At 47.8% G+C, this 18,462-nt stretch overlaps 1 protein-coding gene across 5 annotated transcripts in view; it reads right to left on the bottom strand.

The window, feature by feature from the left end:
- MACROD2 (mono-ADP ribosylhydrolase 2) overlaps positions 1–18,462 on the bottom strand; it is a 3,010,403-nt gene that overhangs the window by 197,562 nt on the left and 2,794,379 nt on the right. For all 5 annotated transcript variants that reach the window (XM_068232461.1, XM_068232460.1, XM_068232457.1 and 2 more), the window contains exon 11: positions 2,297–2,326. In XM_068232461.1, the coding sequence (XP_068088562.1) occupies positions 2,297–2,326 (30 nt within the window). The remainder of the gene's footprint in view (positions 1–2,296; positions 2,327–18,462) is intronic.

The raw sequence follows: 18,462 nt of genomic DNA on the forward strand, positions 1-18,462 counted from the left end.
GATTTGTAGGTCAGACACAATATCTTGAATCTGATTCTGGACTGCATAGGAAGCCAGTGGAGGGATTCACGGAGGGGAGCCGCCCTGGTGGAGTGATGGTAGGAGTGGATAATTCTGGCTGCCGCATTCATGATGGACTGCAGTGGGGCTATTCGGGTCATAGGGAGACCAGACAGAAGGGCATTGCAGTAGTCAAGGTGGGAAATTATGAAGGCATGGATGAGGAGTTTGGTGGTGGCAGAGGTCAGGAAAGGGCGAATCTTACAGATATTATGAAGGTGGAAGTTGCAAGACTTTGGCCTGGTGCACACCAAAAACCGCTAGCAGATCCGCAAAATGCTAGCAGATTTTGAAACGCTTTTTGTTATTTTTCTGTAGCGTTTCAGCTAGCATTTTGCGGTTTTGTGAAGCGTTTTTGGTGTAGCAGATTTCATATATTGTTACAGTAAAGCTGTTACTGAACAGCTTCTGTAACAAAAACGCCTGCAAAAACGCTCTGAACTGCCGTTCTTCAGAGCGGTTTGCGTTTTTCCTATACTTACTATTGAGGCAGAAACGCATCCACAATCCAAAAAATGCCTCACCCCGGGAGTATGCGTTTCTGCAAAACGCCTCCCGCTCTGGTGTGCACCACCCCATTGACCAAGCGGATCCGCAGCCGCAAGCGGCTGCAGAAACGCTGAAAAAGCCGCTCGGTGTGCACCAGCCCTTAGGCCTAGTGCACACCAAAAACCGCTAGCAGATCCGCAAAATGCTAGCAGATTTTGAAACGCTTTTTCTTATTTTTCTGCAGCGTTTCAGCTAGCGTTTTGCGGTTTTGTGTAGCGGTTTTGGTATAGTAGATTTCATGTATTGTTACAGTAAAGCTGTTACTGAACAGCTACTGTAACAAAAAACGCCTGGCAAACCGCTCTGAAGTGCCGTTTTTCAGAGCGGTTTGCGTTTTTCCTATACTTAACATTGAGGCAGAAACGCATCCGCAATCCAAAATCTGCAGCAGTCCGGGAGTATGCGTTTCTGCAAAACGCCTCCCGCTCTGGTGTGCACCAGCCCATTGAAATACATTACCCTAGCAGATCCGCACCCGCAAGCGGATCGCAAACTGCAGCCGAACCGCTCTGGTGTGCACTAGGCCTTTGTGAGGTTTTGGATGTGGGGAGTGAAGGAGAGTGCGGAGTTCAGGGTGACACCCAGACAGCGGGCTTGAGAGGTAGGGCGAATGGTAGTGTGGTTAACAGTTACCTGCACATCTGGGGGGTCCAGGGATGACCGGGGTGGGAAGATCATAAATTCCGTTTTGTCTAGATTTAGTTTCAGGAACCTAGCGGACATCCAGGAGGAGATGGCAGATAGGCAGGAGGAGACAAGCTTGCCCTTCATAGATTTTCTCCTACTCAGAAGAAGCATTTAAATACTTCAACCACCCCAGATATTGGACAGGTACCCCCACTAGTTGGAACTTCTGTAAATTATTGGGATATACAGTCCCTTCAGGACTTATGCGAACTCTCTGCGGCATGTGTCCCCAATTTGGTAGACAGGAACCGTCCACTGCCTCCTAATATAGGTAACCAGTCTACTTTCAATTCACCTATAGTTTAAAGGGGGGGCTTGATTTAATTATTTCATATTAAGGTTTTTGAGGACTGTAAAGCCGTGGTCTGTCCGAACCCCAACCTGTCACCCCCTGAGATGGAAGCTCTTAGATGGTTGTAAGACTTCACAATTAGGGAGGCTGATAAGGTGGGAGTGGTGGTGGTGGTGGTGTTTTCAGCAGAGAAATGTCCTTAAGAATGTCTAAGGCAGCTAGAGAATAAATCCACCCATTCTAAACTGACCACCAACCCTACACCAGCTTACCCCTCTGAGCTTAGAAAACTGCTGTCCAAAGCAGTATCGGATGGAGCCCTGGATAGAACTACAGTTAATACTCTGCCACATTTCCGCCCCGTGTAGTATAATACCACTAAGACACAAAAATATTTGGAAAACCACCATTTCAAACTAATTTCCACTAATGTGATTGCGATTGAGCTATTATGCTCAGTATAGTGGAGCTCAATCACATCCAAAATGCTCAGGGTGACGACTGCGCTCAGGACAAAATCACAACGCAATCCTATCACACTAATGGAAATGGCCACTGCCATTTCTATAGCTATTTAAGGGGTTATTTAGAGGATGCTGCACTCTGCTGTATGATCCTTGTCACGGTCATATGCATTTGCTTAACTTCAATTACTAGGTACAACAGACACAGTGATAATAGGCTAGTCTCATGAAATTTTGAACTCACCCGGTGGTGGACAGGGTTCTTTCATGTCATCTGTTGAAAACACCAGATACAAAGAGAAGAGAGATCAGAATAATAAAATACTATAAATAATAATATTTAAATGCCTTTACATTAGTGCCAAAAACAAATGCCGCAGCACATCCAAACTTTTTCTGCATTTTTGTAGGACACAACCAGGCACCAATCACTGTCTGACATGTTTTAGGTCAGCATTAAAGTCTTGTACACACACTAGATTAAACTGTGAATCTAGCATGTGTAGAGTGGCTCCCGCTCCCCCTTGGTATGTCAGCAAGTGATCTACCAGGTGGATCATCTCATCAGAGCAAGAGCATTGTTCTCCTCCCTCATCCTGCCCGCTCCATGATGCTCCTACAGAATCTCCACATAGCCTCTACAGGTTAGCGACACATCTGTACAGCCTTTGCCCCTTACTGTTGCCCAAGGGATCAAGTCCTGATATCTTCCTGGTGACATGCCTTGAATATGTGTTCATAGTTTAACCACTTCCCGACCGCCCACTACACAGGGGCGGCGGGGAAGTGGAGCCCTGCAGGACGGCCTCACCCACAGAGGCGGCAGTCCATTTAAGGGCATGGGCGGAGCGATCGCGTCATCCGTGACGCGATCCTCCGCCCGGGATCGAAGCACGGGCATTTTGTCTCCGCTCGCCGGCCACTTAGCAGAGCCGGCGAGCGGAGGAATCCGCAGGATCCACCAATCAGGGAGTATAAGGCACTTTGTTAGGTAAACAAAGTGCCTTATACGTGCTTCCTCCTCGCCTCGTGGTCTCATTGTTGCAGAGACCACCAGCGAGGAGGAACCACTTGTAAGTGACATAGCTACACTGTGTTTTTTGCCCTCAGCCTCCCTGATCACCCACCCCAGCCTTCCTACCCCCCCTGATCACCCCAGCAGACCCCTGCCCATCACCCTTGCACCCCTGTAAAACCCCCACCCCCCCCCACCTGCCACTAACTAGCGACGCTGCCCCTTAGTTTAGGTCCCTAACTGCCTCCTAGTCACCCCTGATCCCCCCCCCTACCTTTAGATCACCCCCACACCCCATCCCAGACTACCCCCCTGTATACTGTATACATCTGTATACAGCTACATTACCCTCTGATCCCCCTCTGGTCCCCCTCTGATCACCTGTCTATCACCTGTCCATCAGCCCTCAGCACCCCCACCCATCAGAGCAGACCCTAACTGCCCCGCGGGGGTAACCGATCACCTGCCCAGGCCCTTGATTGCCCTCGTACCCCCCTTCTGATTACATCCCCTGCTGTTTGTTTACATCTGTCCTCCCCAGCAATCACTAACTGATCTTTGATCAGTAACCCCCTGTGTCTGCCTCTCATCAGATCAGGACTCAGTCTGCCCCGTGCAGGCTCCTGATCAACCCCCCACCCCCTCAAATCGCCCTCAGACCCCCCCCTAATCACCGTCCAAGTGCATTGTATTTGACTGTGCTGCGCTTGTATTCGATTGTGCTGCGCTTGTATTCAATTGTGGTGTAATTGTATTTGATTGTCCCGTGATCGGCTTCGATTGCCCCGTGATTGTTTGATTGCCTGAGACCCCACTTCCCGCCACACCCAACCCCCCCCTCCCCCCCACCACACCCAACCCCCCCCCCCCCCCCACCACCACCTCCAACCACCACCTTCCGAGTGCATCAGATTTGCTTGTGCTGTGATTGGAGTCGATTGTGCTGTAATTGTATTTGATTGTCCCGTGATCGACTTCGATTGCCCCGTGATTGTTTGATTGCCTGAGACCCCACTTCCCGCCACACCCAATCCCACCCTCCCCCATCACCTTCCGAGTGCATCAGATTTGATTGGGCTGTGATTGGAGTCGATTGTGCTGTAATTGTATTTGATTGTCCCGTGATCGGCTTCGATTGCCCCGTGATTGTTTGATTGCCTGAGACCCCACTTCCCGCCACACCCAATCCCACCCTCCCCCATCACCTTCCGAGTGCATCAGATTTGATTGGGCTGTGATTGGAGTCGATTGTGCTGTAATTGTATTTGATTGTCCCGTGATCGGCTTCGATTGCCCCGTGATTGTTTGATTGCCTGAGACCCCACTTCCCGCCACACCCAATCCCACCCTCCCCCCATCACCTTCCGAGTGCATCAGATCTGCTTGTGCTGTGATTGGAGTCGATTGTGCTGTAATTGGATTTGATTGTCCCGTGATTGTTTGATTGCCTCTAATACCCCACTTCCCACCAACCCCAATACCTCTCAAATACTCCCTTTTTGCTAGGTAGGTGCTCTTTTTTTCTGGGTAGTCTCGGAGGAAAACCCCATAAATTTAGCAATCCAAAATGGCAAGAAGGGGGCTTTCCGATGACGAGGTATACAGGTACATGGACCAGTCGGATGAGTTCTTTTGGGAAGAATCATCCGTCGAATCTTCCGGGTCCGATTTTGAACCTGTAGAAAGCAGTGGTTCCCTGACCGATACTGATGACGAGGCTATGGTCCCGGCTAGAGCCAGGCGTACCAGACCCCAAGTCGTTAGACCGCAGGTGGCGCAGGATCCGCCTCAAGGGCAGCAGGGTGGTGCTAGCGCTGTTGATAGTTTTCTTGGTGAGGCAGGCACCAGCAGCGCAGCATCTCCTGGACTTAGTGCCAGTGCTTCCGTAGACCCTGACGAAGTGGTGAGCGTCAGCATGGAAGTTGAAACTGGTACGGTGGCAAGTGCAGTAGTACCCCCGTCGCAGCCACCAAGAAGAAGACGGGCCCGTAGTACCCATAGACTCCCAGAGGTGCTGGCACAACCAGATTGGCAATCCCCTGATTCCGCCGCACCCGTAGTGCCCCCTTTCACCGCCCAGTCTGGAGTCCAGGTGGCGACAGCTCATCTAGGAACGGCCCTAGACTTTTTGCAGCTGTTCATCACCCAGGTTCTCTTGGACTTAATTGTGGTTGAGACCAACCGTAAAGCCACACAATTCATCACCGAGCACCCGGAGAGCATATATGCCCAGCCTTTCGGGTGGAAACCAGTCCAAGTTTCCGACATTAAAATCTTTTTGGCCCTTATCCTTCACTTGGGACTAATGAAACAGAATGTACTGCGGTCGTATTGGTCTACGAACCCAGTAAATCATGTTCCCTTGTACCCTGCTGCCATGTCCAGGACACGATTTGAGTCCATCCTGCGCTTCCTGCACTTCAACGACGACAAAACCTGTCATGAAAAGGGCCACCCTGCTTATGACCGGCTCCACAAAATTCGGCCCCTCATAGACCACCTGTCATCAACATTTGCAGATGCTTATATCCCTGAACAGAACATCTGCGTAGACGAGTCCCTCTTACGCTTTACCGGGCGCCTTGGCATCAAACAGTACATCCCAAGCAAGCGCGCCCGGTATGGGGTGAAACTGTATAAGCTCTGTGAAAGGGCCACAGGCTATACATGTCGTTTTAGGGTCTATGAGGGAAAAGACTCAAAATTGGAGCCGGTCGGATGCCCTGACTACCTGGGGAGCAGTGGAAAGGTTGTGTGGGACTTGGTGTCACCCTTGTTCCAGAAGGGGTACCATCTTTTTGTGGACAATTACACAAGTGTGGCCCTCTTTCAGCACTTAAAGTTAGAAGGAATCCGATGCTGTGGCACTGCGCGGCCTAGTCGCCAGGGCTTCCCCCAACGGCTCGTTACCACCAGACTTTTACGGGGGCAGAGGGTCGCCTTGCGTACTGAAGACCTGCTCGCGGTGAAATGGAGGGACAAGAGGGACGTTTACTTTCTGTCCACCATTCACACAGACACGACAGTCCAAATTCAACGGGCAACTGCGGTCATTGAAAAGCCCCTTGTCGTCCACGAATATAATGTCAACATGGGAGGGGTGGACTTCAATGACCAGAGGTTAGCGCCCTATTTAGTTACCCGGAAAACAAGACGCTGGTATAAGAAAGTGTCTTTTTATCTGATTCAATTGGCAGTTTACAACAGCTTTGTTCTCTACAGTAAGGCTGGGAGAACTGGATCTTTCCTCCAATTTCAGGAAGAGATCATTATGGACATCCTGTATCCAGGAGGTGCCAGGCCCCCCCCCCCCAGATGCAACTAGCCGACTGCATGGAAGGCATTACGCCTATCAGCTTCCGTGTGCCCCAGGTCAACGCATCCGAAGAAAACGTTGCCGTGTCTGCAGCAGGGCTGGAACAAGGAGTGACACCGTTTATTATTGTCCCCGCTGTCCTGACCAGCCTGGTCTATGCGTAGGGCCGTGTTTTGAGAGGTACCACGAGCAGGTACACTATTAGAACCTAGGGAACTCCAGACACAGGAGTAGGCACACACTCAGTGGTCTTTCGCACATTGTCGCAGGGAGAGGAGAGGTAAGCTTGAAGACCAAACGGGTAAGCATAAAAATGGGAAGAAGGATCGGTTTCCATGCTTGATATTGCTGATCTGTCCTGGGTTGGCGATATAAGACGGCATGTTTGAATTTCCCTTGAGTGTGGACACCCCCGGTTTATATGTGATTTGGGCCTATGATGATGCTTTAATGCCACACAGAGTCATCTCTATTGGCAGGCATATTGCTGTATCCTACAGGCATAATGCTGTATACTAAAGTTCTGAGGCCCAGTCACATAAGTTGGTGGCTCACCCTGAGTGCAGGGTGGCACGGGGTGTCTCTCTCCTGAGGTTATCACTGCCATTGATGTGGAGGAAGATCTGCCATTGATGTGGAGCAAGGTATGTTTGCCGTTCATTTTTCCTTTCAGCCCAGAGTGCATTACTTGTATACCCAATATAAGGAGTATAGCAGAAACTCCTAATACTGGCCATACATGTAATGATTGCAGAGACCCTAAAATGCCAGGACAGACTCCACAAATGACCCCATTTTGGAAAGAGGACACCCTAAAGTATTATGTGAGGTGCACGGTGAGTTCATAAAAGATTTTAGTTTTTGTCACAAGTTAGCAGAATTTTTTTTTTTATTTTTTTTTTAACAAAGTGTCATTTTCCGTTAACTTGTGACAAAAAATAAAATTTTCAATGACCTCACCATTCCCCTCATGGAATACCATGTTGTGTATTCTTTCCAAAATGGAGTCATTTGTGGGGTTTGTTAACTGTCCTGGCAAGTGGGCGGGGTGCTAAATTTTGAGCACCCCTGTAAAGCCTAAAGGTACTCATTGGACTCTGGACCCCTTAGCGCAGTTAGGGTGCAAAAAGGTGCCACACATGTGGTATCGCCGTACTCGGGAGAAGTAGTACAATGTGTTTTGGGGTGTATTTTTACATATACCCATGCTGGGTGGGAGAAATACCTCTGTAAATGACAATCTTTTGATTTTTTTACACACAATTGTCCATTTACAGAGTTATTTCTCCCACCCAGCATGGGTATGTGTAAAAATACACCCCAAAACACATTGTACTACTTCTCCCGAGTACGGCGATACCACATGTGTGGCACTTTTTTGCACCCTAACTGCGCTAAAGGGCCCAAAGTCCAATGAGCACCTTTAGGCTTTCACAGGTCATTTTGCGGAATTTGATTTCCAGACTCCTCCTCACGGTTTAGGGCCCCTAAAATGCCAGGGCAGTATAGGAACCCCACAAATGACCCCATTTTAGAAAGAAGACACCCCAAGGTATTCCGTTAGGAGTATGGTGAGTTCATAGAAGATTTTATTTTTTGTCAAAAGTTAGCGGAAAATTGATTTGTATTGTTTTTTTCACAAAGTGTCATTTTCCGCTAACTTGTGACAAAAAATAAAATCTTCTATGAACTCACCATACTCCTAACGGAATACCTTGGGGTGTCTTCTTTCTAAAATGGGGTCATTTGTGGGTTCCTATACTGCCCTGGCATTTTAGGGGCCCTAAACCGTGAGGAGTAGTCTGGAAATCAAATTCCGCAAAATGACCTGTGAAAGCCTAAAGGTGCTCATTGGACTTTGGGCCCTTTAGCGCAGTTAGGGTGCAAAAAAGTGCCACACATGTGGTATTGCCGTACTCGGGAGAAGTAGTACAATGTGTTTTGGGGTGTATTTTTACACATACCCATGCTGGGTGGGAGAAATACCTCTGCAAATGACAATCTTTTGATTTTTTTACACACAATTGTCCATTTACAGAGATATTTCTCCCACCCAGCATGGGTATGTGTAAAAATTCACCCCAAAACACATTGTACTACTTCTCCCGAGTACGGTGATACCACATGTGTGGCACTTTTTTGCACCCTAACTGCGCTGAAGGGCCCAAAGTCCAATGAGCACCTTTAGGCTTTCACAGGTCATTTTGCGGAATTTGATTTCCAGACTACTCCTCACGGTTTAGGGCCCCTAAAATGCCAGGGCAGTATAGGAACCCCACAAATGACCCCATTTTAGAAAGAAGACATCCCAAGGTATTCCGTTAGGAGTATGGTGAGTTCATAGAAGATTTTATTTTTTGTCAAAAGTTAGCGGAAAATTGATTTGTATTGTTTTTTTCACAAAGTGTCATTTTCCGCTAACTTGTGACAAAAAATAAAATCTTCTATGAACTCACCATACTCCTAACGGAATACCTTGGGGTGTCTTCTTTCTAAAATGGGGTCATTTGTGGGGTTCCTATACTGCCCTGGCATTTTAGGGGCCCTAAACCGTGAGGAGTAGTCTGGAAATCAAATTCCGCAAAATGACCTGTGAAAGCCTAAAGGTGCTCATTGGACTTTGGGCCCTTTAGCGCAGTTAGGGTGCAAAAAAGTGCCACACATGTGGTATTGCCGTACTCGGGAGAAGTAGTACAATGTGTTTTGGGGTGTATTTTTACACATACCCATGCTGGGTGGGAGAAATACCTCTGCAAATGACAATCTTTTGATTTTTTTACACACAATTGTCCATTTACAGAGATATTTCTCCCACCCAGCATGGGTATGTGTAAAAATTCACCCCAAAACACATTGTACTACTTCTCCCGAGTACGGTGATACCACATGTGTGGCACTTTTTTGCACCCTAACTGCGCTGAAGGGCCCAAAGTCCAATGAGCACCTTTAGGCTTTCACAGGTCATTTTGCGGAATTTGATTTCCAGACTACTCCTCACGGTTTAGGGCCCCTAAAATGCCAGGGCAGTATAGGAACCCCACAAATGACCCCATTTTAGAAAGAAGACACCCCAAGGTATTCCGTTAGGAGTATGGTGAGTTCATAGAAGATTTTATTTTTTGTCAAAAGTTAGTGGAAAATGACACTTTGTGAAAAAAACAATAAAAATCAATTTTCCGCTAACTTTTGACAAAAAATAAAATCTTCTATGAACTCGCTATGCTACTAACGGAATACATTGGGGTGTCTTCTTTCTAAAATGGGGTCATTTGTGGGGTTCCTATACTGCCCTGGCATTTTAGGGGCCCTAAACCGTGAGGAGTAGTCTGGAAATCAAATTCCGCAAAATGACCTGTGAAATCCTAAAGGTACTCATTGGACTTTGGGCCCTTTAGCGCAGTTAGGGTGCAAAAAAGTGCCACACATGTGGTATCGCCGTACTCAGGAGAAGTAGTACAATGTGTTTGGGGTGTATTTTTACACATACCCATGCTGGGTGGGAGAAATAACTCTGTAAATGGACAATTGTGTGTAAAAAAAATTAACAAATTGTCATTTACAGAGATATTTCTCCCACCCAGCATGGGTATGTGTAAAAATACACCCCAAAACACATTATACTACTTCTCCTGAGTACGGCAATACCACATGTGTGGCACTTTTTTGCAGCCTAACTGCGCTAAGGGGTCCAAAGTCCAATGAGCACCTTTAGGCTTTACAGGGGTGCTTACAATTTAGCACCCCCCAAAATGTCAGGACAGTAAACACACCCCACAAATGACCCCATTTTGGAAAGTAGACCCTTCAAGGTATTCAGAGAGGGGCATGGTGAGTCCGTGGCAGATTTCATTTTTTTTTGGTGCAAGTTAGAAGAAATGGAAACTTTTTTTTTTTTTTTTTCGTGTCACAAAGTGTCATTTTCCGCTTACTTGTGACAAAAATTAATATCTTCTATGAACTCACTATGCCTCTCAGTGAATACTTTGGGATGTCTTCTTTCCAAAATGGGGTCATTTGGGGGGTATTTATACTATCCTGGAATTCTAGCCCCTCATGAAACATGACAGGGGGTCAGAAAAGTCAGAGATGCTTGAAAATGGGAAAATTCACTTTTTGCACCATAGTTTGTAAACGCTATAACTTTTACCCAAACCAATAAATATACGCTGAATGGGTTTTTTTTTTAATCAAAAACATGTTTGTCCACATTTTTCGCGCTGCATGTATACAGAAATTTTACTTTATTTGAAAACTGTCAGCACAGAAAGTTAAAAAAATCATTTTTTTGCCAAAATTCATGTCTTTTTTGCTGAATATAATAAAAAGTAAAAATCGCAGGAGCAATTAAATAGCACCAAAAGAAAGCTTTATTAGTGACAAGAAAAGGAGCCAAAATTCATTTAGGTGGTAGGTTGTATGAGCGAGCAATAAACCGTGAAAGCTGCAGTGGTCTGAATGGAAAAAAAGTGGCCGGTCCTTAAGGGGTAGAAAGCCCTAGGTCCTCAAGTGGTTAAAATGACCAAAGTGAGGGCTGCAGACTTTTCCCACCTAACTGATAAAAGAATCCAGCCCATGTTTGCTGGGTCAGCCAGGTTTCTCACTGCTGCTCAATAACCTGCGGCGCTAAATACTATTCCCCCTCAGAGTTGTAGCAACTCAGAGAAAGGAGCAATTTGGGGTCTGTCATTCACCTGAATTACTGATACGCGGGGCGTGCAGCATAACACTGCTGCTAGGACAGTGCCCAGTTTCGGCGCTGAGCACTGAAATAACCTACTTTGCTTACACTAACCTAGCTCTCACAATAACTCCCCCCCACCTACGCCTAACACTAACCCCCTCTACCAATGCCAAACACTACCCCCCTCTTACACCTAACACTAACCTACCACCTACCTACAGCTAATATCCAGACTCACTGCCGCCCTCTATCCAGAGTAGAGATGTCGCGAACCTCCGATTTTCGGTTTGCGAATCCCGTTCGTGAACCTTCGCGGAAGGTTCGGTTCGCCGAAAAGTTCGCGAACCGCAATAGACTTCAATGGGGATGCGAACTTTGAAAAATAGAAAAAATTATGCTGGCCACAAAAGTGATGGAAAAGATGTTTCAAGGGGTCTAACACCTGGAGGGGGGGCATGGCGGAGTGGGATACATGCCCAAAGTCCCGGGGAAAAATCTGGATTTGACGCAAAGCAGCGTTTTAAGGGCAGAAATCACGTTGAATGCTGAATTGCAGGCCTAAAGTGCTTTCAAACATCTTGCATGGGTATACATCAATCAGGGAGTGTAATTAGAGTTCTGCTTCACACTGACACACCAAACTCACTGTGTAACGCACCTCAAACAGCTGTTTGCATTGTGACGTCCATGCTGGACTGGTGCGCACCGTGGCGAGAGTGTAGGCAGTGGCGGTTTTCAAGCCCATATGGTGGCCGGGCTGTGGTAGCGCAATGATAGAACAACAGTGACTGTCCAGCTGATCAAATTTGGTCTGTCCACAATGAAGCAACGACCTTATTATCTTCTTGTACGTAGGTAGGCATAGGTAGGTGTCCCAGCAGTTAGCTAGGCATAGGTAGGAGTCCCAGTATAGGTAGGTAGGCATAGGTAGGAGTCCCAGTATAGGTAGGTAGGCATAGGTAGGTGTCCCAGTAGTTAGCTAGGCATAGGTAGGAGACCCAGTATAGGTAGGAAGACATAGGTAGGTGTCCCAGTAGTTAGCTAGGCATAGGTAGGAGACCCAGTATAGGTAGGTAGGCATAGGTAGGTGTCCCAGTAGTTAGCTAGGCATAGGTAGGAGTCCCAGTATAGGTAGGTAGGCATAGGTAGGTGTCCCAGTAGTTAGCTAGGCATAGGTAGGAGACCCAGTAGTTAGCTAGGCATAGGTAGGAGACCCAGTATAGGTAGGTAGGCATAGGTAGGTCCACTAGTATAGGTAGGTAGGTAGGTGTCCCCGTATAGGTAAGTAGGTGCCCCAGTAGTTAGGTAGGCATAGGTAGGTGTCCCAGTACAGATAGTTAGGCAGGGCCTGGCTGGCACAGTAATAACAATTACCAAGGTCCAGCTGCAACAGATAGGGCTGTATAATTCAGTGAGCAACTCACAAAAAAACACATCAGGAAACCATTAGAGCTCTCAAAAGAGCTGTTGAGGGGTGCTATTTTAGCAATAACAATCAGCCAGGAGCAAGCCAAGACCAAGAGCCTAACTAATCTTTCCCTAGGAGAACAAGTCTGCAGCAGCTGTCCCTAGTCTGTCTCTAGCAGGCACACGAGTGGGTGTAATGGCCGGCAAACCTGCCTTATATAAGGGGGGGGGGGCAGTGCTTAGTGTAGCCTGAAAATGGCTACAATGTGCCTGCTGACTGTGATGCAGAGGGTCAAAGTTGACCCTCATAGTGCATTATGGGGCGAATCAAACTTCCGCAAAAGTTCGCTTGGTCCAGGCGAATGCGAACCCCCAAAGTTCGCCAGGAACCGTTCGCCGGCGAACCGTTCGCTACATCTCTATTTCAGCTACATTCAAACATCTTCACTGCTAAGTCCATTTCTGTAGGGGACAATTTGCTTCACTCACAGCTTTAGCACTGTTTTGATTTGATTTCCTCACTGAGCACCCAGCCACTTTGCTCTCATTCGCCTCACAGGCTCAGCAGAGCTCAGCAGCAACTGTACTTGTTGGTAGCAAGTTGCTGGCTGCATTTTAGTCAGTGAGACTGACAGTCTAGTCTGCCATTCTGCATGTCAGTGCCAGATATTGTCTGATATTGACCTCTAGTCTGCCACTCTGCCTGCCAGTGCCAGATACTGCCTGATATTGACCTCTAGTCTGCCACTCTGCCTGCCAGTGCTAGATATTGCCTGATATTGACCTCCAGTCTGCCACTCTGCCTGCCAGTGCCAGATATTGCCTGATATTGACCTCCAGTCTGCCACTCTGCCTGCCAGTGCCAGATTATTGCCTGATAATTGACCTCGGGGGTTGGGGTGAGTCCACTCACCTCTTTTCCCAGGACTAGACCCCTGAATGGAATGCAACGCAACTCAATGCATTAAGAGTGAATAGGGCCACTATCATCCTCTTTAAAAAGGTTACACAGTTGCATAGTTATTTGGGTTAAAAAAGACATACGTACTTATACCGTAATTATCCGAAATCAACTGATATAGCTATAATATAATACTGATTTTTCTTTGCTAAAGAAGCCTAAAAAGACACAATTCCCTATTTTTGTTACAGCAGCCAGCACACTTTGGCTCTATCTGTTTTTGTGAGCGCGCCCCCTGTGTTTCCTGTAGGATCTGACAGCTGAATGTGCTCTGTGTACAGATCAGCAGTTGTTCCATCTGTCAGCTGACTGAAGATTTCTGGCACGAGATATAATGCCTCGTTGCAATTTTCTTAACAATATAAAAGCTTATGGTGATTACTGCTAAGAGACCTACTTAAGTGAAATTTTGTATCATCTAAACTATGTTTATTTGTGCCACCTGCTGAGGTATGCAGCAGGAAAAACAATACTGTATACATTTTAATCTGTATCACAGAATACCGCAATAATAAATACACAAAGACTGGCAAACAGTAAATTCTGGGATCTTAAGTCTTCTTTAATAAGTGCCATAGCAACAGCCACGGCCCGCAATGCAAATTTCACACTGCTTCCCCATTTCCCCTCATTTATAATAATTGTACAATACAGATCATACAGTGTGAATGGAGGTGTAGGCTGAAGACAATGAGTTTTGCTCCTGTATTTGCACAATTGTTTTTTTTAGCAATATTAGTGAACTATTTGCATCTGATCGAGGTGGTGGACATGGACAACCGGAGAACTGTGAATCTGCTGAGCGGTAAGTTCACCATCACTCTGCAGCTGTTTTAAGCATGATTTATCCTGCATCTCTGTTGCATTCAATCCTGGCTCTGTCTAAATGATGGAAAATAGAGGGGTATTCCCTCCAGGCAGATGATCACTTCGCACCTCTCCTCCTCTTGGAAACGGGCCCTGGTGATTTTTTTTTCTTAACTGCCTTCCGAGGCTCTGGCCACTCACTCCCGCCTGCATGTCCATGACCCCCTGCATGTCCATGTTCCCGCCCCCCCCATCTTAGCAGCAGCAACGGCATGATTGGTGGTTGCTGAGCTAGGGGAAGGGGGGTCAGGCCGTGACCACACAGGCAGAGGTGTCTGAAGAGCTCAGTTTTGCTTTCGGTGACTGAGCCAGCCAGCCATCCACTTTCAATATGAAAAAATCTCTTCTGCACCTGCACAGGACACTCCTGGCGATGGGAGTGTGAACGAGGACTTGTGCGGCCAGGGCCATGCTGGCGCAGTGGCCAATGACAGGCTCAGTTACCAAAAGCTAAACTGAGCCATGGCGGGGGACCAGAGGATTGTTCAGTACCAGCGCAGGCACAGGGCAACTGCAGGGGGCAGGTAGAAACCCCAGGTTAATAAAACTTCCTTTTTTTAGATGACTTAAATATCCCTTTAAGTAGTCTTCCAAAACATGGTGGGCAGCCGAACTACCGATGAGGGGGCGGAACATCTCCCATGCCCCAAAGAGGACAGATATGTACTTAACCCCGCAAACCCAACTCCCCCCCCCCCCCCAACTCCCACTCATCCTCATTAAGACAGGGCCTTCATTGACAGGCTCTGACAGTTTGACCTCAAATACCCTTTATTGGCAATGGTTCTAATCATGCAATGTAACTGTTGCTTCTTGCTTGTTCCAAAACGGCATCTTGCTGCATACTGCCCTGCTCCTCCACTTATGCATGAATAACTGCCACACGAAGGGCTTTTTTGGTCCGGACCAAAACCAGAGCCATGGATACCAATGTTAAAAACAGCATATTGCTCGAGTCCTAGGACGCTCTGTATGAAGAAATTGTGATTTTCAGGGTCATTGAACTGTGGGTACTAGTGGGGACTGTGAGTGAAGTCCCTGGGTTTATGCTAAGGGATTGCTGCTGTGTGCCTATTGCTGCAGTTTTTGGTCTCTTATCACTAGAGATGGCTTGAACCTTCAATTTTCGGTTCGCGGACCGCGAATGCGAACTTCCGCAAAAGTTTTGATCGCGCGAACTTTCACGAACCGCAATAAACTTTAATAGGGAGGTGAACTTTGAAAACTAGAAACATTTATGCTGGCCACAAAAGTGATGGAAAAGATGTTTCAAGGGGTCTAACACCTGGAGGGGGGCATGGCAGAGTGGGATACACACCAAAAGTCCCGGGGAAAAATCTGGATTTTACACAAAGCAGCTTTTTAAGGGCAGAAATCACATTGCATGCTAAATTGGAGGCCTAAAGTGCTTTAAAACATCTTGCATGTGTATACATCAATCAGGGAGTGTATTTAGAGTACTGCTTCACACTGACAGACCAAAGTCACTGTGTAACGCACCATAAACAGCTGTCTGTGTTGTGACGGCCATGCTGGACTGGTGCGCACCATGGCCAGAGTGCAGGCGATGGCGGTTTTCAAGCCCATATGGTCGGGCTAAAGTAGCTGAATGACAGAACAACAGTGACTGAGTGTCCAGCTGATCGAATTTGGTCTGTCCACAATGAAGCAAGACACTAGTATAGATGGCAGTCATTGCTTCATTGTGATACACAAGCCCCTTCACCGCGACAAGGTAACGATCACGACGGGGAATTGACACATGTCCATGCCTTTTGTTTTGTTGTTGCAGCTGCAGTGCAGCCAGAAAAATTAGGCAGGCATGTACACGCACCAGAAAAATCATTATAGCGGCCGCTGCTAGCAGCGGCCTTAAAAGTTCAGGAATACGCCTGGAGTCCTGGATCCTGTTGGTGGTGGCAGAGAAGGTGGTCAAGTGGCCTGCAGGCAGAGATGCTGTGTGGGGACCGACTTAGTCATGGGGCAGGCAGTCACACGGCGTGCAGGCAGAGATGCTGTGTGTGGATACAGACTTAGTCTTCGGGCAGGCAGTAGCCCTCCGGGATCCATGCCTCATTCATTTTGATAAAGGTGAGGTACTGAACACTTTTGTGACTTAAGCGACTTCTCTTCTCAGTGACAATGCCTCCAGCTGCGCTGAAGGTCCTTTCTAACAGGACGCTTGAGACAGGGCAAGACATAAGTTGGATAGCAAATTGTGACAGCTTTGGCCACAGGTCAAGTCTGCACACCCAAGTCCAAGGGTTCATCGCTTCTCACAGTGTCTACATCCACACTTAAGGCCAGGTAGTCAGTCCAGGCGCTGGTGGAGGGTGTATCTGGAAGGGCTAAGGCGAGGCTTTGGACTAAAGAATGTCCGCATGTCCAACACCACTATGAGATCGCTGGAGTGTCCTATCCTTGCCTGCGTGGACATGGAAGGAGGATTACTGGCCATGGCACCTTTATTGCGCTGTGCTGTGACTTCACCCTTAAACGCACTGTAAAGCATAGTTGCCAGCTTGTTCTGCATCCTTTCTGCCTTCAGGTGAGTTGGTAACATCTACAGTATACCGAGGGTCTAGTAGCATGGCCACCCAGTATAGCTCATTACCATTGAGTTTTTTATACATGGGTCCCTCAACAGGCTGGACAGCATGAAAGACGCCATCTGCACAAATTTGGATCCAGACGTACTATCCATCTTCTCTTGCTCTTCCTCAGTGACGTCAGGTAAGTTCTCCTCCTCCCCCCAGCCACGAACAATACCACGGGAACGTTGAGCAGCACAAGCCCCCTGCGACGCCTGCTGCACTGCTGCAGTTGTTCTTCTACCACCGCCTCCTCCAAAAAAAAAAAAGAAACACATTCCTCATCATCTGAGTCTGACTCCTCTTCCCCCTCCCCCCCCCCCCCCCCCCTCTGTGCTGCCGCAGGTGTTGAGGAAAAATCTGGTTCTGATGACAATTGATCCCACAACTCTTCCTCCTGTTCCTGTTCCTCTTCACGCTCCTCCACAGCTTGATCCACCACTCTACGCACGGCACGCTCCAGGAAAAAAGCATAGGGGATCAAGTTGCTGATGGCGCTTTCACTGCGACTCACCATGTTTGTCACCTCCTCAAACGGTCGCATGAGCCTGCAGGCATTTCGCATGAGTGTCCAGTTCTTGGGCCAGAACATCCCCATCTCCCAAGACTGTGTCCTTCTACTGTAGTTGTAGAGATACTGGGTGACGGCTTTCACCTGTTATAGCAGGCGGTCAAACATGACCATGGTCCAATTCCAGCGAGTCTGGCTATTACAAATCAAGCGTCTCACTGGCAAGTTGTTTCTACGCTGAATGTCCGCAAAGTGTGCCATTGCCGTGTAAATACCCACACAACTTCCTGGCCTGCTTCAGGACATCCTGTAAGCCTGGGTACTTAGACACAAATCTCTGAATGATGAGATTCAGCACATGTGCCATGCAGGGAACATGTGTCAACTTTCCCAAATTCAAAGCTGAAATTAGATTGCTGCCGTTGTCAAACACCACGTTGCCGATGTACAGTTGGTGCGGGGTCAGCCACTGATCCATCTGCTTGTTAAGAGCAGCCAAGAGAGCTGCTCCAGTGTGACTCTCCGCTTTTAGGCAAGACATGTTTAATATGGCATGACACCGTCGTACTTGGCATGCAGCATAGGCGGTGGGGAGCTGGGGCTGTGTAGCTGGAGAGGAGATTGCAGCCCCAGTAGAGTTGAACTGCCACTAGGCCGAGGAGGAGGAGGACAGCGAAGAGGATGTAGCAGGAGGAGAGGAGGTGGCAGCAGGCCTGCCTGCAAGCCGTGGAGGTGTCACAAGTTCCACTGCACAGCCACGTACTCCCTGCTTGCCAGCGGTCACCAGGTTGACCCAATTCCCTGTGTAAGTAATGTACCTGCCCTGACCGTGCTTGGCAGACCAGGCATCAGTGGTCAGATGGACTCTTGACCCAATGCTGTGAGCCAGAGATGACACCGCTTGCCTGTCTCAACTTCATGGTACAGTTTGGATATCACCTTTTTTGAGAAATAATTGCGGCCTGGGATCTTCCACTGCGGTGTCCCAATAGCCACAAATTTGCGGAAGGCCTCAGAGTCCACCAGCTGGTATGGTAACAGCTGGCGAGCTAACAGTTCTG

Source organism: Hyperolius riggenbachi, chromosome 4 (assembly GCF_040937935.1).
Source record: "Hyperolius riggenbachi isolate aHypRig1 chromosome 4, aHypRig1.pri, whole genome shotgun sequence".
NCBI lineage: Eukaryota > Metazoa > Chordata > Amphibia > Anura > Hyperoliidae > Hyperolius > Hyperolius riggenbachi.